Consider the following 27,080-nt stretch of genomic DNA (forward strand, 5'->3'; position numbering starts at 1 on the left):
CTGGTCAGTGAGCAAGTGCTAGTTAAAAAAAAGATTTTAAAAAATCAAGATTTTATTTGTCATTAACTGGGTGCAGGCATGCTAAGTCGCTTCAGTTGTGTCTAATTCTTTGTGACCCTATGGACCATAGTCCAGCAGTTTCCTCTGTCCATGGGATTCTCCAGGCAAGAATATACTGGATTGGGTTGCCATGCCCTCCTCCAGGGGATCTTCCCAACCCAGGGATAGAACACATGTCTTTTATGTCTCCTGCATTGGAGGGTGGGTTCTTTACCCCTAGTGCCACCTGGGAAGCCCATTAATTGGGTGCACTTACCTGTAATAAGCATGCGATGATTGGAATCAAATATCATAGAGTAAATCTGCATGTCTCCTGGTCCTCCTTGGCTATCGTGAAAGACTTGTAATAGTGAAAGAGTCTGTATATCCCATACTCTGAAAACCTGGAGGGATAAAGAACATGGGTCACCATTTTTCTACTTTACTTTCCCTACTCAAAGCTATTGAGGTGAACCATCTTCAGAATCTGCAGTATGCTCTTAAAAACTTGCAAGAAAGTATGATTTGTATGATGAGCACTCATTTGCTAAACTTTAATTTGGTTCTTGATTCAATTGTTATTCATTAATGTCAGAAGAAAATAAAAGCAGTGACTAAAAGTTTGCCAGTAGGAACTAGGTTTTTTCTGTCCTCAAAAAAGATAGGGGAAAGACATAGAATTTAGTATCCTTTAAGAATCTGGAGGAATAATTAAGGGCTGGTTATGACTAACAGTTTATCTGAAGCCATATTTCTCTTTACACTATAGATTAGAAAATACAGACATGGCATAGTTCAGGTGAAGGGTTTCAAACTGCTCTTTCATGACTTAAGATGAGAACGTCCTGCTAAATGAGGTTTCTAAGAACCTTCCCTGTTCCTATCCAGGAATGAAGAATTACAGAAAGCAGTTCTTAGGGATGGTGTAGATATAGGAGGGACTTCCCAGGTGACACTAGTGGTAAAAAAAAAAAAAAAAATCTGTTAATGCAGGAGACCTAAGACATGCAGGTTCAATCCCTGGGTCAGGACAATGCCCTGGAGGAGAAAGACTATAGGTAAATACATTATTAGTGCTCTCCTTAGAGGAAGGAAAGAGACCTAGGTTAGTTACTCAGATAGAACTTGGGATAATATAATAGAACAATAAAGTACAAATTCAGCAAAACTAGGTCAAGTTTACTTTGTCACTTGAAACAGCTAGTCTTAGTCTTCTTCATTATCCTTTTTCTTTCTTTTTCAGAAAGTTACATCGGGATTAAACTTCAGGGAAGAAAAGTGATTTGATCAAGGATTACAAGTCCTAGCCTGCATCAGCATTAAATAATATTTTTATGTCATATAGTCATTATTATATACATTACCTATTGCTATGTTATATAGTACTTACTAAATTGGAATATTTGCTGAATAAATGAGTGATACTTTTATAGAACTACATATAAAGATTTGAAAAGTAGTTTTGTTAACAGAGGTATTAACTTCGTACTTAAGACACTTAGAGTTAATTGAATTCAAAACTTCACTATTGTGAAGACAGGTTGATACTTATATGCAGGAACATAAAAATGTCAAAATCATGTGATCAGGAGCTTGGATGACATGTATACCATCTACAGGCCACTATTACTCAGAACCTGTGCAACTGGGAGTCATTAATTCCTTTGTGCTAGTAAAAATGTAAGTTTGGGGAGTAGCTACAATATTGAAACTTATCACTGTTTGCATGACAGAGTAGAGGAGTCCATTAGGACAATTTATGAAGTTAGGTTCAGAGCCTATTTATGAATTAGGTTCAGAGAGACCAGTAGGGGAAGAATCTAAAAGTGGAATCAAGGAGTGTCAAAGAAGTTTATCTCTGTTTTGTTTCCAGTTCTATTGTTTTGTTTGAGATGCTTCATGGTTGGCAGTCTTTTTACTGTTCGTGTATGTGCTCTGAACTGTGGTTGGTGGAAAGAACAAAGTGAGAGTGAAAGTTGCTGTTGGGTCCGACTCTTTGCGACCCCAAGGACTTCTTCATGGAATTCTCCAGTCCAGAATACTGGAGTGGGTAGCCTTTCCCTTCCCCAGGGGATCTTCCCAACCCAAGGATCAAACCCAGGTCTCCCAAATGCCAGTGGATTCTTTACCAACTGAGCCCATGGAAAGAACAAAGGATGAGGCTTTGGGTTTCAGTTCTAGTCCATCATTTAAATTTCTTAAGCCTCCGTTTTCTTGTTTCTGGAATGGACATATTATCACCAGCACTCTCCACCTCAGTGAATCAATGTGAATATCTTTTGAAACCTGTGATGTTTTCTGCACAGTGATTCTATTTTCTACTTCTTTTGTGTGTTTTTAGGGAAGTGGTGATTGTTGGGCTGGCAGAAGGCGCAAAGACCTTCCTCATCATGTTGCATCTCTCCTCTAGGTTTTTCTGCTGCCCTCTCCCCTTAGGTTGTTCTAGTTACTGTCATACCAAACTGCTTCCAGTTCCTAAAACCTCTTTTGCTCTGTTGTCTGCACATTCACACATACTCTTGCTATCATCTACTGTTTCCTCTCCTCACTTTAATCTATCTAGCTAACTGCACAAGCTGGGATCAAGATTGCTGGGAGAAATATCAATAACCTCAGATATGCAGATGACACCACCCTTTTGGCAGAAAGTGAAGAGGAACTAAAGAGGTTCTTGATGAAAGTGAAAGAGGAGAGTGAAAAAACTGGCTTAAAATTCAACATTCAAAAAACAAAGATCATGGCATCTGGTCCCATCATTTCATGGCAAATAGATGGGGAAACAATGGAAACAGTGAGAGACTTTATTTTCTTGGGCTCCAAAATCACTGCAGATGGTGACTGCAGCCATGAAATTAAAAGACGCTTGCTCCTTGGAAGAAAAGTTATGACCAATCTAGGCAGCATATTTAAAAGCAGAGACATTACTTTGCTGACAAAGGTCTATTTAGTGAAAGTTATGGTTTTTCCAGTAGTCATGAACGTATGTGAGAGTTGGACCGTAAAGAAAGCTGAGTGCTGAATAATTGATGCTTTTGAACTGTGGTGTTGGAGAAGACTCTTGAGAGTCCCTTACACTGCAAGGAGATCCAACCAGTCAATCATAAGGGAAATCAGTCCTGAATATTCATTGGAAGGACTGACTTTGAAGCTGAAATTCCAATACTTTGGCCACCTGATGTGAAGAACTAATTCATTGGAAAAAACCCTGATGCTGGGAAAGATTGAAAGCAGGAGGAGAAGTGTATGACAGAGGATGAGATGGTTGGATGGCATCATGGACTTCATGGACATGAGTTTGAGTAGGCTCTGGGAGTTGGTGATGGACAGGGAAGCCTGGCATGCTGCAGTCCATGGGGTCACAAAAAGTTGGACATGACTGAGCGACTGAACTGAACTGAACTGAATGGATCCAACTAAGAGAGGCATACAAAACGAGTGGGCTCCAACCAGAGCCCAGGCACTATCTGGGGCAGAGTGGCAGCAGGGGAGCAGCTCTAGCTGGGCAGACAGGACCACAGGCACTCTCACCACTCCATGGCAGTGCCCAGAGCAGGTCTCCTGGTTCAGGAAAAGGAGACTGAGAAGGAACTAAACCAAAGCAACCTCTGGTTCAGGGACTAGATCTATTTCTAAACTGAGGCCTCTGTGCCTATGTGAGGAAATATGGAGTAGCAAGCATATAGATACACACACACATATGCACACACACATATACAGACATCATGCTCCTAAATATTGAAAACAAACCTATTTTTAGAAAAGTTTAGAGGATATCTTTATGAACTTGAGTTTAAAAAGATTTATTTTTTTTAAAGGCCATTTTATCTTATTTTTTCCATCAGTTTTAAAAGTGAATAAGCTAAGCAAATACATATTTTAGATTCTTTTCTCATGAAGGCCATTACAGAGCATTGAGTAGAGTTCCCTCTGCTATACAGTAGGTGCTCATTGGTTATCTGCTTTATTTATAATAGTATATTTATGTCAATCCCAATCTCCCAATTTACTGCCGCTTCTTTCCCCACTGGTGACCCATAGGTTTGTTTTCTACATCTGTGACTCTATTCTGCTTTATAAATAAGTTCACTGATACCGTTTTGAAGACTCCACATATAAGCAATATCATATGATATTCGTTTTCTGCGTCTGGCTCACTTCACTTAGTACGACAATTTCTAGGTGTATCCATATTGCTGCAGATGGTATTATTTTGTTCTTTTTATGGTTGAGCAATATTCCATTTTATATATGTACCACATCTTCTTTCTGCACTCTTTTGTCAGTGGACGTTTAGGTTGCTATCATGTCTTGCTATTGTAAATAGTGCCGCGACGAACATTGGGGTGCATGTATCTTTTCGAAATACTTTTTGTCCTTGCCAGATATATGCTCAGGAATGGGATTGCTGGATCATATAGTAACTCTATTTCCAATTTTTAAAGAAACCTCCCTACTGTTTTTTTTAGAGTGGTTGCACCAATTTACATTTTCACCAACAGTTAAGGTTCCCTTTTCCACACACCCTTTCCAGTGTTTATTGTTATAGCTATGTTAATGGTGGCCATTCTGATTGGTGTAAGGTGATATCTTATTATAGATTTGATCTGCATTTCCCTAATAATTAGTGATGTTAAGCATCTTTTCACATGCTTGCTGGCCATCTGTATGTTTTATTTGCAGAAATGTCTATTTAGATCTTCCTCCCATTTTTTAATTGTTTTTTCATACTGAACTGCATGAACTATTTGTATATTTTGGTGGTTAATCCCTTGTCAGTCACTATGTTTGCAAATATTTTCTCTCATTATGTGGGTTGTGTCTTTTCATTTAAAATTATTTTTAATTGGAGGATAATTGCTTTACAATGTTTTGTTGGTTTCTGCCATACAACATGAATCAGCCATAAATATACATATGTCCCCTCCCTCCTGAACCAGATCACTTACTCTTTCTTCTACATCACTCAATTTACTACTTACGGCTTTTTAGCTCAGCTTTCATCTTGGCAAATGATTCTTTTTCTAATTTTAATTGGCTCTTTATAGTTTCTTTTTTTTTTTTTAAATATTGATAGTCATTTCTGTCAATAGCCTTTCTTAATTTCTTCAGCATTTCTACTATCTTGGGATCTAGTAGGCTGGACAGGTCTGTTTCATTGTTTGTTCTTTCATGGGAATTGTCTTTATCTTTTAACTGAGAGGCTCCTGTGCATCTTCATTTTACTTATATTTCTCTATAGTTTGACAGTTGCCACTGTCATCTTGAAGGGCTGCTTTCACGTGAGACCATCTCTGTGTACCCGCATGAGTCTAACATTTTTGGCACGAGGGCCCTTTTTAAGTACGGATGCCTGACACATCTTTCCTCAGTGTGCCACTCTTCTTTTCACTTGAACACTTAGGGGACGATGTGGTGTTATTAATTGTCTATTTTCAATTGTATCTCAGGGAAGAGGGAGGCCGAAGAGGAGAGATATGGAGCAACAGCCAATTGGTGGAGTCAGAACACAAACAGTATCTGTCAATTATATGGGCATGGTGTATGGTGCCCTGAAACAATTACAATAGTAACGTCAAAGGTCACTGATCACTGTAACTAATGCAGTATTAATTGTGGAAAAGTTTGGAATATTCCAAGAATTCCTAAAATTTGACACGGAGACACAAAGTGAGCAAATGCCATTGGAAGAATGGTGGAGATAGACTTGCTGAACTCAGGTTGTGGCAAACCCTTACTGTGTAAAAACCTCAGCATCCTCGAAGTGTAATAAAACAGAGCACCATAAAACAAGGTCTGCCTGTATTCTGTTATCCTCCTCAGCTTTCTCAAATGGCTCACCCAAGGTCGTAAATTATTAGAGCCAGAACTTAAATTTAGTTTTACCTGATTTCAGGGGCCATGTGTTAAGCCATGTGCCTGGAATTGAGACAGGGCAGGAAAAAATCTTCACTTAGGACAATATCTTAGACATAGTCATGAATAAGATGAAGCCCAGCTTAGCAACAGGCCAGATGGGCAAACCTCTGACTTGCTATGAGTTATCCACTTGGCACTTGGTTTTAGGACATTGCTTCTTGCTCTAAGCCATACCCGCAGCCTAGTTAAACTTTACCTTTCCTGGGGTCCTTTCATATCACTTTCCAAAGCAAAAATTTAAGAAGATAACAATGTTTAAATACTCATTTTCATCTGTTATAAATCATAAAAGCATGTCTCCTTCTCAGAAAAATAACTGCTGATAACTATAGAGTTGTGCTTGGCAAGATTGCGTGCGTGCTAAGTTGCTTCAGTCATGTCCGACTCTTTGCGACCCCATTGACTACAGCGCGCCAGGCTTCTCTGTCCGTGGGATTCTCCAAGCAAGAATACTGCAGTGGGTTGCGATGCCCTCCTCCAGAGAATCTTCCCAAGCCAGGGATGGAATCTGTGTCTCGTGTCTCCTGCATTGGCAGGCGGGTTCTTTACCACTAGCGCCACCTGTCAACCATTATTCTTGTTTTTGTTAATAAAATAAAAGCAACTGAAATTTATTTCTCTCTACTTTTTCAATGTTTGTCAGCTCTTCAGGAGCAATAAATGTGGCATAGCTATTAAATACTTGAGCTCTGCAACTAGAAAAAAATTTTTACCAGTGCAGGAGAAAATAATATCCTGGTGGAAAGTCTGCAAATCTCAGAGGAATGATGAAAATCTACTCTAAGAGCTTAGATAAAAGCATAGAGTAGGCATATGACTACCCGTGGTGATTTATTAAAACTTGATGTGATGAAAGCTAATTTATACGAAGTAATATGAAGGAATGTTAAATGTGTAAAACCTGTCTATGATTTTTACTGAGAAGAAGAAGGAAAAAGGGGGGAAAGGAAGGAGACGGAGAAGAAGAGGAAGCTAGCTTAAGCAAAAATATGTATGTGCCTGTATTGCCATTCTTTGTGCCTAAATTGCTCCTTTCCAAGATCTTCATGGGGCTGGCTCCTCTGGTCATGCAGGTTTCAACATTTATGTCACCTCTTCAGAAGTGATACTCAAGCATATCACATTGTTGTATTTTCTATTCATTGGAATAGTTATCATTCTGTTTTCTTATGTGTTTGTTACTTTGCTTGTCTCCCTCTTCCCCTAGAATGTACACTTCCTGTGGCAAGGGCCCTGACTGCCTGGTTCAGTTTTTTGTCTCCAGAACCCAGAACAGTACCTGAAACAGACAGGACACTCAAGAAAGAAATGCTTGCTGAATAACTAAATGAATGATCTCTCTATAACAGTCTTGTGAGCTAAGCACCACTACAGTTTACAGACAAAGAAATTGGGGGGAAAGATATTAAGTACTTTGCCCAAGTAGAGCTGCTAGGGTGCTTGAAAGAGCATCACTGAGTACACTTACCACATCTAAAGGAAAGGGGAAAGCTAATCTCTACTGTCTCTTCACCTCTGGACATGAATGGCCTGAACTTTTTTTGTTTGTTTTAATTAATTAATTTATTAATTGAGGGATAATTGCTTTACAGAATTTTGTTGTTTTCTGTCAAATCTCAACATGAATCAGTCATAGGTATACATAAATCCCCTCCCTCTTCAACCTCCCTCCCATCTCCCTCCCCATCCCACCCCTCTACGTTGATACAGAGCCCCTGTTTGAGTTTCCTGAGACATACAGAAAATTCCCATTGGCTGTTTATTTTACATATGGCAATGTAAGTTTCCATGTTACTGTCTCCATACATCTCACCCTCTCCTCCCCTCTCCCCATGTTCGTAAGTCTGTTCTCTATGTCTGTTTCTCCATTCAGTTCAGTTCAGTTCAGTTCAGTTCAGTTCAGTCACTCAGTCATGTCCGACTCTCTGCAACCCCATGAATCACAGCACGCCAGGCCTCCCTGTCCATCACCATCTCCCCGAGTTCACTCAAACTCACATCCATCGAGTCAGTGATGCCATCCAGCCATCTCATTCTCTGTCGTCCCCTTCTCCTCCTGCCCCCAATCCCTCCCAGCATCAGAGTCTTTTCCAATGAGTCAGCTCTTCGCATGAGGTGGCCAAAGTATTGGAATTTCAGCTTTAGCATCAGTCCTTCCAGTGAACACCCAGCACTGATCTTGCTTGCAGTCCAAGGGACTCTCAAGAGTCTTCTCCAACACCACAGTTCAAAAGCATCAGTTCTTCGGCACTCAGCTTTCTTAACAGTCCAACTCTCACATCCATACATGACTACTGGAAAATCCATAGCCTTGGCTAGACAGACCTTTGTTGGCAAAGTAATGTCTCTGCCTTTGAATATGCTGTCTAGGTTGGTCATAACTTTCCTTCCAAGGAGTAAGCGTCTTTTAATTTCATGGCTGCAATCACCATCTGCAGTGATTTGGGAGCCCAAAAAAATAAAGTCTGACACTGTTTCCACTGTTTCCCCATCTATTTCCCATGAAGTGATGGGACCAGACGCCATGATCTTTGTTTTCTGAAAGTTGATCTTTAAGCCATTGCTGCCCTGCAAATAAATTCTTCAGTACCATCTTTCTGGATTCTGTATATATGCTTTAGTATACAATATTTATCTTTCTCTTTCTGACTTACTTCACTCTGAATATAGGCTCTAGGTTCATCCACCTCATTAGAACTGACTCAAATGTGTTCCTTTTTATGGCTGAGTAATAGTCTATTGTGTATATGTACCACAACTTCTTTATCCATTCATCTGTCGATAGACATCTAGGTTGCTTCCTTGTTCTAGCTATCGTAAATAGTGCTGCAATGAACAATGGATACATGTGTCTTTTTCAATTTTGATTTCCTCAGGGTATATGCCAAGAGTAGGATTGCTGGGTCATATGGTGGTTTTATCCCTAGTTTTTAAAGGAATCTCCATCATAATGTTTTAATTTTTATGTCTCAACAATCTTACTGTCTTTCCAGTACCATTTTAAAAATTAAAAATAGTCTTATAAAAGCAATGTATATTTTTTGTTAAAAAGATATAAATACAAGAAAAAAAGAAAAGAAAAACACAAAAAGGGAGAAAAAATTAAATCCATCCACAACCTTGCTACCCACATAATCACTATCATCCCTGATAATATATGAAGCGAAGAAGCGAAGTCGTGTCTGACTCTTTGTGACCCCGCGAACTGTAGCCTACCAGGCTCCTCAATCCACAGAATTCTCCAAGCAAGAATACTGAAGTGGGTTGCCATTTCCTTCTCCAGGGGATCTTCCCAACCCAGGGAACAAACCTGGGTCTCCCGCATTACAGGCAGATACTTTACCGTCTGAGCCACCAGGGAAGCCCGATAATATATGATAGACACATATATTAAAAATGGGTTAATATCTTACATAATATTTTAATATATTTTGCATAATATATTGTGTAGACATTTTCATATCAATATTCACCCATATGGTGTTGAAAGTATATGTGACAATTTCTATGATATAAAAAGAGATCTCATAAATTGCTGATTTAAGGGGAGGAGGAATTAGAGAAAGGTGGTCAAATGATACAAACTTCCAGTTAGAAGAAATATAAGTACTAAGGGTATAATGTATAGCATGATAACTATAGCTAACACTGATGTATGACATATAAGAAAGTTGCTAAGAGAATAAATCCTAAATATTTTCATTAGAAAGTTTTTTTAAAAGCATTTTTTTTAATTTTTTGGTTTCAATATTAGATAATGAATGTTCATTAAACCAACAGTGGTAATAATCATTTCATGATGAATGTAAGTCAGATCTTTATGCTTAATGATACATTAATCTTAATCTCATACAGTGTTATATATCAATTATATCTCAATAAAACTGAGAGAAAATAAATTACTGAATAAAAGCCTTATTTTTAGAAACTGAATTTCTCACTCCCTATCCCTTACCTTTCCTTTTCATCTTCCTTTTTATTCCTTTTCTTTTTTCTTTTTTAAACCAATATAAGCAATAGCACCATAAACATCCTTTTACATTGATCTCTGGGCACTTATCTGATTATTTTATTATAATAAATGCCCCCCAAATTTTTGCCAGCTTTACCCCCAGCAGCACTATGTAAACATGCCTGTATTCTTTCCCTTCTACTTCCTTCATCCTATTTTCCTACTGATTTGTTAAAGTATTTTTTCATTTGTATAAGAATAGTATTCCAGTTTATGTCATTTATGTTATACACTTCCCCGTCTGTTATCTATCTTAACTTTTTTTATGGGGGTAAGAAGGCTGTCTGGGGTCAGGACAGACACAAGATTGGCTACATTTATTTAATGCAAGTATGCAGATGTCATTTTTCTTTACATGTGCAAAATTGGGATAATTATAGGATTGTTACCAGCATCAAATAAGTTGTGATATAAAATAATGAGGACAGTGCCTGACTCTTGGTAAGCATTTGATAAATGACAGCCTTTATAATAATTTACAGTTTGAATGTTCATGTAGTTATGTTTTTTTCTTTAGTTGTAGAGGTTATACATAGGAATTACCTGATGACTATATGAATATTCACCTGTGTTTTACTACTATGGTTTTATATTTTACATTTAAAATATTTAATCTGTATGGAACATATTTTGTTGGTAATTATGAAATAATGATTTGATTACTTATTTTTTCCTGATATGGTTAGTCAGTTTTCCCAACATTTAATGAACAACCATCTTTTGCTCACAAACTTAAAATGCTACTTCTATTATATCTGAAATTCCCAGTCACACTTATGTGTGAATCTTCTCTTGTTTCATAGATGTATCTATTGCTGCCTTGACTGCTGTTCTATTTATTGAGGCTTTATTAAATGTTTTAATGTCTGGTAGGGAAAGTGTCATCTTGTAATCTTATTTTCTAAAGTTTCTAGGATATTTTTGTATGTCAACACTTTTATAGTAACTTTAGATTTGGCAAACTGAGGTCTAAGTAATCCTTTCCTGTCTGTGCTAAGTCACTTCAGTCATGTCCGACTGTGACTCTGTGGCCTGCAGCCCACCAGGCTCTTCTATCCATTGGATTCTCCAGGCGAGAATACTGGAGTGGGTTGCCATGCTCTCCTCTAGGGGATTTTCCTGACTCAGGGATTGAATATATGTCTCTTATATCTCCTGCATTGGCAAGTGTGTTCTTTACCACTAAAACCACCTGGGAAGCTCCTAAATAATCCTAAATAGCATTAAATATACATAACTTTATTTGATGCAGAATGCCTTTTATAGTACTATACTCTCATTTAGGAAAGTCCCTACATTCATGTTCTTAAATAAATGTACTTCAGAACTTCATAGTTATCTTAACATTAATAGTGAATATTGTTTGTTAAGATTGTTTCTAGGCATTTCATACAATTTTGCTCTTGTGAATGCTATCCATTTGACCATTTTTTCCTAACTGGTTTCTATTCTTACATAGAAATTTATTTTTATAAACTGCAATCATGAATATATCCACCCACTTTACTGAATTTATCTGTCTTAAAACTTTTAAGCTGGTTTTCTTGAATTTTCCCAGCAATCACATTATTTGCAAATATGCAGTCACCTCATTTCTAATAGTCATAAGTCATTTTTTCTTTTTTATTACTTTGTTTAGAACATTTAAAACACTGTGTAGTGATAGCAACAACAACAGAAATACTTTTTTCTTTCTTTGCTTTTTTGAAAATTGAAGTATGGTTGATTTGCAATGTTATGTTAGTTCCTGGTGTAGAGAAAAGTGATTAGGTCATACAAATATATATATTGCTTTTCATATTCTTTTCCATTATGGTTTATCACAGGATATTGATATAGTTCCCTGTGCTATACAGTGGTGGTGGTTTAGTCACTCAGTCGTGTCTGACTCTTGTGACCCCATGAACTGCAGCCCACCAGGCTCCTCTGTCCAGGGATTCTTCAAACAAGGACACTGGAGTGGGTTGCCATTTCCTTCTCTGTGCTATACAGTAGGACCTTTATTTTGTCTATCTAATAGTTGTTTATCTATTTTATATATAGTAGTTTGTATATGCTAATCCCAAACTCCTAATTTATCTCTCTCCCACCCACTTGCCCCTTTAACCGTAAGTTTGTTTTCTGTGTCTAGAAATCCTTATTTTTTCTGTCTTTAATGATCACAGAAGGGCCATATTATGTTTTACTATTGAGAATAATGGCTCTCTTCCCAATGTTCTATTCCTTTTACCCTTGTCTTTAAACATATGTTCTTTCTTCTGTTGATATCAATAGAAACAGAGAACAGTGACTTCTTATTTTCTCACCCATATTAACAACACTTTTCTCTTTGACTGTCAGCTATTTCAGTGAAAAACTATGTATTCTATATTTTCCAACAGTTGACTTTAAGGGAAAGAATCGTTCTGTTTCATTTTTGTTGTTTTCTTTTGGTTACCTTTGCAGAAGAAAGGCTGATAACGTGTTGCTCTTTCTCGTTTGTCACGATCTCGGTGATACTGAACATGTGCCCCACAAGTTTCCCCACTGGCTTGGTGCTGATGTTGGGGTGCCACAACCGGAGCACTTTATCGTCTCCTGAAAGAAGGACATGTGCAGATTGTTATGTTCTCAGGGACGCAGACGGGCACAGTTTAAAGCGTCTTTCTCATCTTTAATCATGTCCTAATAGCTCAGCTGGTAAAGAATTCTCCTGCAATCAGGAGACCCCAGTTCGATTCCTGGGTCAGGAAGATCTGATGGAGATGGGATAGGCTACCCACTCTAGTATTCTTGGGCTTCCCTTGTAGCTCAGTTGGTAAAGAATCCTGATGCCTGCAATGCGGGAGACCTGGGTTCCATCCCTGGGTTGGGAAGATCCCTTGGAGAAGGGAAAGGCTACCTACTCCAGTATTCTGGCCTGGAGAATTCCACGGACTGTATAGCCTATGGGGTCACAAAGAGTTGGACACGACTGAGTGACTCTCACTATCTTTCTTCTAATATCAAATCACAGTCTGTGTCCCGGATGCTATGATTGACTTGCTTTGGATCTGCTTCTTCTTGTCAATGCTGTTTTGTAATCATTGTATTTACATATATAAATTTGAATTCTCATAAATATTCTATGAGTTCTTTTCTTGATTTAATATGTTCCTACTCATTTATGCATTAATGCATTACACGTGCATGCTCAGTCACTCAGTTGTGTCTGACTGTTTGCAACGCCGTGGACTGTAGCCTGCCTGGCTCCTCTGTTCATGAAATTTTCCAGGTAATAATACTGGTGTGGGTTGCCATTTCCTATTCCAGGAGATCTTCCAGCCCAGGTATCAAACCTGTGTCTCTTGAGTCTTCTGCACTGGCAGGTGGATTCTTTACCACTGCACCACCTGGGAAGCCTGAGATTGAATCTTAGAGGAGTTAAATAACCTATCCAAGGCTTGCCAGTAAAAAAAAACTAGTATTTGTTCCTAGACAGTCTGACTCCAGAGCCTAGGCTGAAAGCCATCACAGGCCTAGTTTCCTAGCTTGACAGGTAAGGAGTCAGGCCAGCAGGATAGCTTAGTCCTCTCATCTTTCTCCTCGAGTCTCTTATATTTGTCATCTTTCCTGTTACTCTCAGCAGATAATCTGAGCCCTTAAATGTTGGTAGTTATAAGCACTCTATCGTTAGTCCACTTCTCTATTAATGCTAAATCATTGGCTTTTGATCTTTTTGTCAAGGACTCCTTGAGGATTTGATAAAATTTTGGACTTTCTGTCCAGAAAAATGCATGTAGACACACAGTCATTCAGCCTAAGGGGCTATCGGACTCCCTTAAAGTCCACACATGGGCCCCAGGCTAGGAATTCATGCTCTCACACACTGAAACAGATTCTAGAGAGATTAAAGGTAAACTGTAAAACAAACAAATTTGTAGTAAATATAGGAGAATTTGTTTCACACAGTCTCAGGCTAAGGAGGGCCTTTCTAAGTGTGCGACCACACCAAAAAGCCACAGAGAAAAAGAATGACAGATTTGACTTTATACAAACTTAAAAATTCTCTGAAAGGTTTTGTTAGCAGTAAAATGCTATAGCTGTAACTGTGCTAATTAAGGAGAGCACCATTTGCAAAGTAGAAAATCCCTGTGTAACGTGGACTGTCCTCTTACCTCCAGTGACAATCACGTTTGCTTTCATACAGTAACAGAAAGTGTTTGCTCCTCTTGGCATGGCAAACTCTCTGACAGGCCTGCAAAACACAAGCTAAATGTAAAACTTGTTTATTTTTCTTTCTAAAGTTAATTTCAACTTATAAACAATGTTCAAGAAGTTCATCTCTAAGTCGTTGTAAACCTATTTACCCACAGAAAAAAAACTGTAAGTAATGATTAAATTCTCACTGACCCACAGAATTTATTTGTTCTATGATATGATATTAATACAGCATTTGCATTGTTTCTGTTTAAAAAGAAATCCATTCCTCTTCCCTGGAGCTGAGGTGCTGGTGTTAAGAATGGACAGAGATATATCACCTCTTAAGCCAGAAAGTACATTGTTCAGCTCAATGAGTCTTTCTCATAGAACAAAATGGCAGGAATGTGTTTGGACATTTCTCCCTCTCTCATTACCCACATCCAACTTTCTGTCAAGTCTTGTTGATTTTACCTCCTAAATAGACATGAAATTGACCACTTCTTCCCATTTCCATCATAATATCTTGGTTTGGGCTTCCCTGGCGGTCCAGTGGTTAAGAGTCTGCCTTGCAATGCAGGGGACATGAGTTCGACCTGTAGTCCAGGAAGATCCCACATACCACGAGGCTACAAAGCCCATGCACCACAACTACTGGGCCACAGACCCTAGAGCTTGTGCTCTCAGCAAGAGAAGCCACTGCAGTGAGAAGCCCGCACACCACAACAGAATAGCCTCTGCCTACTGCAACAAGAGAAAGCCCACCTGCAGCCAAAAATGAACAAATAAGTTAAAAATAAATAATATCCAGATTCAACTCTCCATCCCCTCTCACCAGAACTACTGCAATAAACTAATTTCTCAGCTTCCACTATTTCCTATTCCTCTTTCCCCAATCCACTCCAAATCCCATTAAGTTGCAGCCAAAGTGACCTTTCTAAAACATGAATGGATCACATCACTTTTCTCCAGTGGATTCCTGATGCTCTCAGGAATACCAGGTTCCATCACTTGGCCCACAAGGCCTAGGTGGCATTGGGTGGTCCCTGTCATCTTTCCAGGCTCACCCTACACCTTCTTCTTCCCTTTGATCAAGCCTTGTGGTCTCTTCAGCCTCCTTTCTGACCTCACTGAATTCTCTTCCTCCTCAAGAGCTTCTGCACAGGCCAAAGATGTTTCTCCCTTGGATTGTAGCCACACTAGCAACCACCCTTCTCCAGGTGTATGTGCTGTGCTTAGTTGGTCAGTCATGTCTGACTCTTTGCAAACCCATGGACTCGTTTGCAAACCCACCAGGCTCCTGTGTCCATGGGGATTCTCCTGGCAAGAATACTGGAGTGGGTTGCCATGCCCTCCTTCAGGGATCTTCCCAACTCAGAAATCAGATCCAGGTCTCCCTCATTACAGACAGATGCAGGTGTCCACTTGAATATTAATATCCTCTGAAAGGCCTTTCCTAGACTCCACCCTCCTGCCCCCACCAGCTACATTAAGCCTTTTGTGTTATTTTCTAGTCTGGTACCATGTTATTTTCCCTTAGGCATAAAGCACCTGACCTTAGTCTACTCTTGCCTTGTATGTTTCCTTTTCTTTGTTCATAAATAAAATGGTAGTATATACTATTCTATTCCTTGATTTTCCACTTAATAATATTTCTTGAAGATCTTTCCAAATCTGTACATTAAAAAACTTTCTTATTCTTTTTAAAATTATCATAGAGTATTCCCTTGAATGAATAATCCTTTAATCTCTGAGGAACATCAGACTGTCTCAAATTTTTTGTGATTACAAATAATATTGCAATGAGCAGTCTTGTAAAATTGCCATTTTTCTATAAGTTCTTAGAAATGATACTGCAAGTCAAGGAATACTTGCATTTGTAATTTTAAAATATATTATAGTTTCTTTTTAATTCTTTTTGCTCACCAGACTACACTTCTTTAAATGGGGCTCTTCCCAAAAACTGGGCCTTATAAAGCAAAATTTATTATATATAGCTTGTATTTGAGGGCTATCTTTGAAATAATGAACTTTAAGGGACAATACCCAGAAGCACCTTGGATTGCAATTATCACCTTAAACTTCAGGTAAGAATAAATTTTCTTTGTAAGTGCCCAATTGTGGATTTGGGTTATAAAAGAAATAGATATGAAATAAACCCAAGCTGTAGAGTTCCCAGAACACAATCACAGGGTCAATGAGAGAACATGGAAATGAAATCTGATGGTTGGACATCATGTCTACAGGAATACTTGGAAGAGTACTGAGATGAGGCTAATTGGAGAGGAGAGCCTAGGGCAATAGAGATACAGAATACAAGAGATTAAACAAGAATTTATTAGGCAATATAGACAAATTTGTGATTGATTATTTGTGAAAGTTGAGGGAAAAGGGGGTCATGTGGGGTTGCTATTTTTCTGCCCAGAATGATTTGATGGATCATGGTGCTGAAATAGGAGGGAAGGGGGCATGGCACAAACGTTTAAAAAATGATGTAGCCCAAAAACACGACATGGACTGATTAGAATTAAATAGATCCTCAGATGTTCGAGAATCTGGCTGCAATGCAGGAAACCTAGGTTTGATCCCTGAGTCAGGAATATCCCCTGGAGGAGGGACGAGCTACCCACTTCAATATTCTTGTCTGGAGAATCCCATGGACAGCAAAGCCTGGCAGGCTATAGTCCATGGGATCACAGAGTCGGACACAACTGAGCAACTAACATCTTTCAAGATGGCAGGCTAGTCAACTTCCACTAGACCTTGAGCCTCAGTATATGCTCACTGAACACCGGAACATTAAATGACACACTCATTGGCACCATGATAGTTCCAAGTACAACCATCAAAGATCAAAAAGTGGGCAGAGGCCCAATTTCTGAAAATTTCTGCCCTCTCCCCAAAATAGTTAGAATAATCCCCTCACTCATTAGCCTATGAAATTATTAACCAAACCACATTTCAAAGCTTCTCTCTCTCATTCTGAGATAGCCCACACTGTCCATGGAGTATGTTTTTCTCCAGATCTATTTCTTACCTATCACTTTGTCTCTCACTGAATTTTTTCTGTGATGAGACATCAAGAACCTGAGCTTCATTAAGTCCTGAAACAAGGTGTGTAATCTCAGCTAAAAGGTTCAAGTCCCAAACTGAGGTGCACAGTTTCAGCTGGCGAGTCATGAAGGGACAGTGATAAGGTAAGAAAACACGGAGAGTTAGCTCTCAGTCCTAAAGGGGCCAATAGGACACCATGAGCCAGGTGTACTGGGGAAGATGCTCTGCCGATGTCTGCTCATTTTTGACTGGTGCGTCAACCCTGTATGCTTATGCATATCCAGCAGCAGGTCCAAGACAGAACTATTAATCTCTGTACTCTTTGAGTTTTTGCTCCTACATTCTTAATCACTCCTGCTATATTTCTTTCTTTTGTTAACCCCAGAACACCTGTGTGACCACCAAGATGAACTTTATTTTACTCCCCTCCCTCTGATCCTTATAAGTATTGACCCTTTATTCCCAGCTTGCAGCCAGAGCAAGTCCCACTCATAATGGACACCACTGGGGATAACTTCTGTTCCATTCCCTTTCAGCAACTTTTCAGGTACTAACACCTGGTTGGAAAAATACCTCAGAAGGGATAGCATCTAAAATCATAAGGGCAGTCCTTGACCAAATTATGGATGGATTTTGACTTGAATGGGATTTTGGATAGCATGGGAGTTAGAGACATCTCCTCGGGTTTAGGTCTGAAATGAATCAGATTGCATCAATCCCAACAAATTACCTCTCTGGGCCATATCCTCCAGGATTGGGAAAGATTCAGACAACAGAAATTAAAAAGAAAAATATTTATTAGGTACATAACCTACCATATTAGGCTTCCCTGATGGCTCAGTGGTAAAGAATCTGCCTACAATGCAGGAGACACAAGAGACACAAGTATGATCCCTGGGTCGAGAAGATCTCCTGGAGAAGGAAATGGCTACCCACTCCAGTATTCTTGCCTGGGAAATCCCATGGACAGAGGAGCCTGGCGGGCTACAGTGCACAGGGTCACAAGAGTCAGACATGACAGCGACTAAACCACCACCAACAACAACCTACAATATGAGTTAGGAAGCCAAAAAAAGTGACCACTCAATAGGTCCCTGAGTTACGCTGTATTGCAGTTGGGAGCAGCTTTTTCAGTAGGAGCTACTCCCTGACCGCTAGGAGGAGCTATTGCCCCAGGGGAAGCCAAGGTACTAACCTCGGCTGCCACCATGCTGGCCGAAGCCTCTCCTTCAGCTAAGGCTATTACCCCAGGTGGAGTAGGTAGGGATGAAAAGAGGTGCTTCCCCTCATATTCAGGAACCTCTTATTTGTACCCTGAGATACTCAAGGGGCCCATCCTTAGCCCAGCTTGCATTCACAGTGATTATAAGTTACCAACCAACTGCCCCTTCAGTTTTGCCTCTGAGAGAAGGTCCTGATAGAAATCAGGGAACAGTAAGAGGTCCATGTACCTTTCTCAATGTCTGATCTAAGTACGGCAGAGGACAAGCTGAGAAGTTTATCTGAGGATCCTGAACTTTTTCAAAGGGGTTTACCCAACTTAGCGAGAACTTTTGATCTCACCTGAGGAGATTTACAGATCTTACTATCCCGCTGTTGCACCCTCAAGGAAAAGCAGCGTACAATACTGGTGGCCAGAGCCCTTGCAGACCAGCTGGCAGCCCGAGTCCAGTAGACCCAGGTAGGGTCTACCACCCGTGGGGAGTGACACTACTCTGAGACAGACTCACAGTAGATCACCAGGTAAATTCTACTGATAGAGACTGGACCATAGGATTAACTGGTTAATAGAAGATATGAAGAAACTTGGGCTTCCCAGGTGGCGCTAGTGGTAAAGAACCCACCTGTCAATGCAGGAGACATAAGAGACATGGGTTCAATCCCTGCTTCAGGAAGATCTCCTGGAGGAGGGCATGGCAACCCACTCCAGTATTCTTGCCTGGAAAATCCCATGGACGGAGAAGTCTGGAGGGCTACAGTCCATAAGGTTGCAGAGTAGGACATGATGAAAGCTACTTAGTGTGTGCGTGCACACACACACACAACACACAAATAACCTTAGAGTAAAACCCGTTAATTATGAAAAAGTAAAAGATGTCCAACAGGGGCAGGATGAACATCCTGCAGTTTTCCAAGGGAGACTAGAAGAGGCTTTTAGGAAGTATATAGATGTAGATCCCTTCTCTTCCAAAGGACAAACCCTTTAGGCTATGCATTTGACAGCCCAGTCTGCCCCAGATATCAGGTGCAAAATTCAGAAAGCTACTGCTGGTCCCCAAACTCCAATGAGTGATTTGCTCCAATTGGCTTATTCAGCTTTCAATAATGGGGATATCACCAAAAAGGCTGAACACACCCAAAGAAATATACTAAGGGTCCAGATACTTGCAGTGACTTTGTCTGCTCAGAGACCACCAACTGGGAGGCTGACTTTGCTAAGCCAATCTGTCCCTAGAGGACCACAGGGTCCATGGGTACCCATACAAGGCCAGTGTACTCTGTGTGGACAAAAGGGGCACTGGAGGGAGGATGGCAATTAACATGCCTTTGCAAACAGCCAGAACATTGGAAGAGGGAATGTCCCAGATGCCAGAGAGTGACCACTGAGGACCATTAATGGTTTCACAATCAAAAGACTGACAGGGCTCAAGGCTGAAAGCTTCTCTGCCTAGAGATACTATCTACATAACAAACGTTGAGTCATGAGTGATCATTGATGTGGTGGGCCATTTGATAGAATTTCTTGTAAACACTATTGCAACCTTCTCCATAACAACCCAAAGGGTTGGAAACCTTAGCAATCATAAGAAATATGTAATGGAGTGTCAGAGCTTCCCTGATGGCTCAGTGGTAAAAAAAGAATTCACCTACCAGTGCAGGAGACTTGAGTTTGATCCCTGGGTCAGGAAGATCAGAAATGGCAACTCACTCCAGTGTTCTTGCCTGGGAAACTCCATGGACAGAGGAGCCTGGCAGGCTATAGTCCATGGGGTTGCAAGAGTCAGACATGACTTAGCAACTAAACAACAACAGAGTGTCAGGGAAGAGACAAGGGCGTGGTTTCCTGGAACCCCTTCTGTGAAACATCAGTGGCACATTCAGTTTGTGCCTGATTGTCCCATCCCTTTAACAGGGAGAGATTTATTAACTAAATTAGGGACCACTCTGTTTCTGGAGGAGCAAGGAGATCACCCTCATCACCAAATGGTTCTAACGGAAAGTGAAAAGGAACAGATTGAAGCTGATATGAAACCCTTAGTAGACCCTGGAGTGTGGAGTATGGAGGTTCCAGGCTTGACCAAAAATATCCAGCCGGTGGTTATTAAGTTAAGACCTGGGCAGGAATATCCCTGCAAAAAGCAATGCCCCCTAAAACCAGAGGCACAGAGAGGAATCTTTTCCCTTAGTAAAGGAATAACTTTTGGATGGATTGATGGTACTCTGTCAGTCACCATGTAATATGTCAGTACTGAAAGTGAAAGTTGATCGGTCATGTTCAGCTCTTTGTGATCCCATGGACTGTAGCCCTCCAGGCTCCTCTGTCCATGGGGATTCTCGAGGCATGGATACCAGAGTGGATTGCCATGCCCTCCTCCAGAGGATCTTTCCAACCCAGGGATTGAACCCAGGTCTCCCGCATTGCAGGTGGACTTTTGACCAACTGAGCCACCAGGAACACATTTTCAAACCCACTAGGGAATATCAATTTGTACAAGATCTAAGGACTGTTAATGAAGCAATGGAATCCATCTACTCTATTGTGCCTCATCCTTATACTATCATGACTCACATGCCCAAGTCCAGATGATACAAATATTTATTGGTAGTGGTAGACATTCACTGGATGGGTAGAGGTTTTTCCCACACAGAGAACAGGCCTCAGAGGTAACAAAACACTTGCTTAAGGAGATAATCCCATTTTGGATTACCTCAATCTGTACAAAGTGATACCTCTGAATTTACCTCTAAAATGCCCCAACAAGTAGCTAAAACCCTGGGGGAAAGTACTCCCTTCATACAGCATAGAGACCCCAATCCTCAGGGAAAGTGGAAAAAAATGAATGATACTTGGAAGTGAACTATAGCCAAATTATGCCAAGAGACTCAGGAAAACTGAGTCCAAATATTACCAATTACTCTAATGAGAATAAGGGCAGCCCCCAAAGAAAAGCTAAGATGCAGTCCCTATGAATTAATGTATGGGAGACCCTTCTTAACAAATGATTTTGTATTAGATGAAGAAACAGCTGTGCTTCTCTGGTGGCTCAAATGGTAAAGAATCTGCCTGCAATGCAGGAGACTCGGGTTCAATCCCTTGGGAAGATCCCCTGGAAAAGGGAATGGCAACCCACTCCAGTATTCTTGCCCAGAGAATTCCATGGACAGAGGAGCCTGAATGGCTACAGTCAATGAGGTCCCAAAGAGTCAGACATGACGGAGCAACTAACACACAGAGAGATTACAAAGAGATTATACTATAAACTCGGACCAAGTACAACTTGTCCTAATAGATGGGAGACCCCTGTAATTTAATGATCACTCAAGAAAGCTATCGGATCTTTGTGGAATAAAGCATGCCTGCTTAACTATAAAGTGTGAGATATGCCCCGAGTCATTAAGTGAAAGAAAAAAGTGTTACCACCTTTCAGCTGATTTGAATAAGCACTATGACAGTCCAATGGCACCCCACTCCAGTACTCTTGCCTGGAAAATCCCATGGACAGAGGAGCCTGGTGGGCTGCAGTCCATGGGATTGCTGAGGGTCAGACACGACTGAGCAGCTTCACTTTCACTTTTCACTTTCATGCATTGGAGAAGGAAATGGCAACCCACTCCCGTGTTCTTGTCTGGAGAATCCCAGGGACGGGGGAGCCTGGTAGGCTGCCGTCCATGGGGTCGCACAGAGTCGGACACGACTGAAGTGACTTAGCACCATGACAGTCCTAGTTTGACCTCATATGGTCAGACACTCTCCCACCCAATAGGAATGAGGAGGTAGTGATGTAAGCCTGGCATCTACTTGAAGAATGAGGAAGAAGGCAGTCTTTTCCCCCTCCCTCACTTTCCTTTGATTATAAAAATGTAGCTCACTTAATCCTCAGGGCAGAGTCCCGCCAGCCTGTTTGCATTTCTCACAAGTGCCCTATGTTAGTAAATCTACTTCTTGCCTATCACTTTGCCTCTCACTGAATTCCTTCTGTACTTAGGCACAAAGAACCTGAGCCACAGTAAGTCCTGACACCAGGAGAGTGATTCTAATTAAAAAATCGTGAGTTCAAGTCCCAATCTGGCTTTAGCCTGAGTTCGCGTCCCACTACATGGGGTCAAGTCTCATTCTGAGGTGCACCATTTCAGTGCTACCAAGAAAAGTTAAAATGCTATAAAAGGCATAGATTAAAAGGTGAGGGAAGTAAAATTTAGCTTTGAACAATAAATTTAAGGGGCTATGAGATATCTAGGTGGACATGGTGAGTAGGTATAAGTAAGTCTAGTTTCAAGACAGCTTGGGTTTCATCAGTATACAAGTATTAGTATATTGGGATAGAGGAAAATAGCCCAAGATTTGCATAGAAAGTGACTATTAAGGTTGGTTAAGGACAAAACTCCGGAGAATGCCACCACAAAAATAGCAGATGCAAAAAGAGAAATCACAAGGGAAAAGAACAAACATAAGATACTGGGAGAAAACTCTGGCTTCCCAGAAGCCAAGAGAATAGAGTTTTAGGGAGGGTGATCAGTAATACTGCCAAACTATCTTCCAAGGTGGCTGTGCTCATTTTACATTCCCAGAAGCACTGAATGAGAGTTCCTATTGTTCTACATTCTTGCCAGCATTTGATGTCAGTGTTTTGGATGCTGGGCACTTGTAGGTGTGTAATGATATCTCATTGTGACTTCAGTTTGCATTTCTCTAGTGATGTACGATGTGAAACATCTTTTCATATACTTATTGCCATCTGTATACCTTCTTTGGTAATGTGTCTGCTCAGATCTTTTGCTTATTGTTCAATCAGGTTGCTTCATTGTTGTATTATAAGAGTTCTTTGTGTATTTTGGATAACTCTTCTTTATCACATACATGTTTTGCAAATATTTTCTCCTAATCTAGGGCCTGTCTTCTTGTTCTCTTGATGGTGTCTTTTTCAAAACAGAATTTTTAATTTGAATGAAGTCTGGTTTGCCAATGATTTCTTTCATGCAGTTGTATCTTAAATGTTATTGCCAAACCCAAAGTCATCTGGATTTTCTTCTAGGAGTTTTATAGTTTTTCATTTTATCTTTGGGTATATGATCCATTTTGAGTTATTTCTCTAAAACTTGTATAATGACTATGTCCAGACTGAGAGTTTTTAATCAGGAATGGGTGTTGGATTTTGTCAAGTGCTTTTTCTGCATCTATTGATGTGATCATGTGATTTCTTTCTTCTTCAGCCTTCCCTAATCCCAGAAAGTTCTCTCATGCCCACTTGGGATCCCTACTTCCCCCTGCTCCCAGGCATCCACTAATCTACTACTTTCTGTTTCCATCAATTTGTTTTTTCTGGGCATTTCCTTTAAATGGAATTCTTTATATGCCGTCTTTTGTGTCTGGCTTGTCACTAGCATAACATTTTTGAGGTTTATACATGCAGTAGGATATATCTCTCTTTAAAAAATACAATGGCTGTTTAATAGTTGCTATATATTAGTATACCCTTGCTATACATCAATATAACTATTAATAAATATTTAACTAGGGAGGAACTAAGATTATACACTGTTCAAACTCACCTGTCTATAAGAAAGCCATTTTGTGTATTTATTAAACATGAAACATGATGATTGTGCTACAGATACTCATAGGTAATTGGCTAGTCAATTGACCTATGAGAATGATTTTTAAAGTATAAAGTTTTACCAATTGAATTATATTTGGAAAAAATAGATATATCAACATTGATTTAATAGAATACAGCAATAAACAACAAATGAGCAGAATTGCTTCTAAGAAAAGAGAAATCATGTTCATATTTGTATAACTTCAACTGCCTTCTGAAAAGTCTAATTAATCTTATTGAACAAATGGAATATTTAACATCTGATTCTTCTAAAAACCAATTTAAAAGCTCCAAGGCTGCCGTGAGTTTAAGGAAAACACCTGAAAGTCACAAAATGTTTATGTATATAAACAATTGTACTTACAAATTATCCTCAATTCTTTTCAAGGATTCCAAAACTAATGAATGAACATTGTCTAAGGAGCAGGATCCAAAGCAATTTAAGGCTGGAATATATCTAATTTTCATTACCCAGTCATTATGTAGCTTCCTTTTGACACTGGGAATTACAAGAAAAAAAAAGGGGGGGATTATGTTAGACTCACAGACACATCATGTTGAATTTCTATTTGGTATTTCACTTTTGCTTTAACCAAATTGCAACTCTGAGCTATAGTAAAGCCTCCATGTATTAATGGTATCCTATGCATTGTGCAACTTTCAACTGTTTAACTACATTTTCATCATCTAGCATATTTTAAAATAAAAAATAAAAGTTTGTTATCAGATTTTGAGCTATAGATTCAGAATTAAATTTTAATCAAGATGAATTTCTGTCCAATATTAACCCTATCATCTTTTGTTGCTGTTGTTTAATAGCTAAGTCATGTCCAACTCATTTGTGAACCCATGGACTATGACCTCCCAAGCTCCTCTATCCCTGGAATTTCCCAGGCAAAAATACTAGAGTGGGTAGCCGTTTCCTTCTCCATAGGATCTTCCCAAAGCGGGGATCAAACCTGAATTTCCTGCATTGGCAGGTAGATTCTTTACCACTGAACCACCAGGGAAGCCACTATCATCCTTACCCTATTGAAAACATTCTGATCAAGCAAACAGAAGACTGTTTTATAATATTTTTTATCTTCTGTGAGTCAATTCATTTTCATCTTTCCCATGAGTACATTCAAAACTGAAGAACAAGGAATTTTGCAATCCCAGATCACTGATGAAGCTGAGGCTAGGACAACCGTCACATGGGTGCTGTGTCTGTGCTCAGTCGCTTCAGTTGCATCCGACTCTTCACGACCCCATGGACTGTAGCGCAGCAGGCTCCTCTGTCCATGGGATTTCCCAGGCAAGAGTACTGAAGTGGGTTGCCATGCTCCCAAAGATAAAACCCATATCTCCTGCATCTCCTGCATTGCAGGTGGCTCCTTTACCTGCTGAGCCACCAGGGAAGCCAGTGTATTTGTTTCCTCCGTCAAAAACACTGTTTGAGCTTTATGGCCTCAATCCTAGGTACTGAGGACATAAAGATGATTAATGTAAAATCCTTACCATCAACTTTTTTAGATTGTAGTTGAGAAATAAACATGATTATAACTCAAGGCAGGAAAGTTTGACAATATTGGATTAAACAGAGTGAAGAGGGAGATTTCTTTTTTCCATGTCACACTGTGTTAAATTTTGAACTCTAGATACTGGCTACTTTTTTCAATTTCTACAATGTTTTGCCTCAACGCTCAGCCTAAGTATGTATGTGTGTGTGTGTGTGTGTGTGTGTGTGTGTGTGTGTGTGTGTGTGTGTGTGCTTAGTGGCTTAGTCATGCTCAACTCTTTGCAACCCCATGGACTGCAGTCCACCAGGCTGCTCTATCCATGGGGATTCTCTAGGCAAGAATACTGGGGTGGGTTCCCATGCCCTCCTCCAGGGGATCTTCCCAACCCAGGGATCAAACCCAGGTCTTGTGCATTGCAGGCAGATTTTTTACTGTCTGAGCGACCGTGTATACTTCAGTCTCAAATAATTTAAGTCATGCCCAGGTGTCTCAATGGTAAAGAACCCACCTGCCAATGCAGGAGACTTGGTTTTGATCCCTGGGTAAGGAAGACCCTCTGAAAAAAGAAATGGCAACCCACTCCAATATTCTTGCCTGGGAAATCCCATGGACAGAGGAGCCTGGTGAGGTACAGTCCACAGAGTCTCAAAGAATCAAACACTGCTTAGTGACTAAACAGCAGCAACAGCAGACACATATCTCAGTAAAGAGAAGATTCATGTCTCGGCATCTAAGAGCCTGTCATAATAGGAATAAAGTGCTTGATAATGGATAGAACAGCCCATCATATTTTGGGAAAGTCTCCCATTAGAGGCTAGTACTTTGGTGGAACTAAGTCATACTGTTCATATTTGAAAGATGGAAAATGGAGCCAGACAAGTATTATGTCATTCTTAGGGTTTCAGCAATGGACTAGTCTTAATCCTGTTGTAGCAATAGCTGTAAATGAGCTTTTAATTACATATTCTCACTCTGGGTTAAAACATTTGCTATATTAATAACAAAATATAATCCTGTATTTTTAAGGTTTTTTCTTATTGTGAAAGAAAAATTTTGTTTGTACAAAATTTAGAAAGTAGAAAAACATAAAGAAGAAAATAAAAGTCACTTCTCTTAGGTTCCAAAGAGAATCATTGTTAATCTTTGGGTATATTTCCATTCATCATTTTTCTTTCTACATAGAAGTACACAGACACACACGGACACATATACATATGGATATCTGTGCATTTTTTAAATTAAACTAGATTCAAATGTATATAGAAAAACAAAAGTTCTTTTACTTCATATTATATTATGAATATTTTCCATATTATTAAATATTTTTCAAAACATAATTTAATGGGGATGCATGGCATCCTCTAATATGGTTATTATTGCATGCCTTTGATGCCTTAAATATTTCTTAGGACTCTGATAAAAATGTATTTTACATATAAATATATTACACATGTATAGACAGTTTTAAAATATGTAAATATACTTATAGAATTTATATTATATTAAACATTTATATAATGCATGAATTATTTATTTAAATGGTTCCTTATTTAAATTAATCATTCCCCTATTGTTGGACAC

General features: G+C 39.6%; 1 protein-coding gene across 1 annotated transcript in view; it reads right to left on the reverse strand.

Moving 5' to 3' along the window:
- The window catches only part of WDR64 (WD repeat domain 64), a 135,857-nt gene that overhangs the window by 62,460 nt on the left and 46,317 nt on the right, over positions 1-27,080 (reverse strand). Inside the window, exons 8-11 of the mRNA XM_068986367.1 lie at positions 24,362-24,496; positions 14,104-14,183; positions 12,405-12,544; positions 317-443 (exon numbers count right to left, since the gene is read on the reverse strand). Of these exons, the coding sequence (XP_068842468.1) occupies positions 317-443; positions 12,405-12,544; positions 14,104-14,183; positions 24,362-24,496 (482 nt within the window). The remainder of the gene's footprint in view (positions 1-316; positions 444-12,404; positions 12,545-14,103; positions 14,184-24,361; positions 24,497-27,080) is intronic.

This window comes from Capricornis sumatraensis, chromosome 14 (assembly GCF_032405125.1).
Source record: "Capricornis sumatraensis isolate serow.1 chromosome 14, serow.2, whole genome shotgun sequence".
Lineage (NCBI taxonomy): Eukaryota > Metazoa > Chordata > Mammalia > Artiodactyla > Bovidae > Capricornis > Capricornis sumatraensis.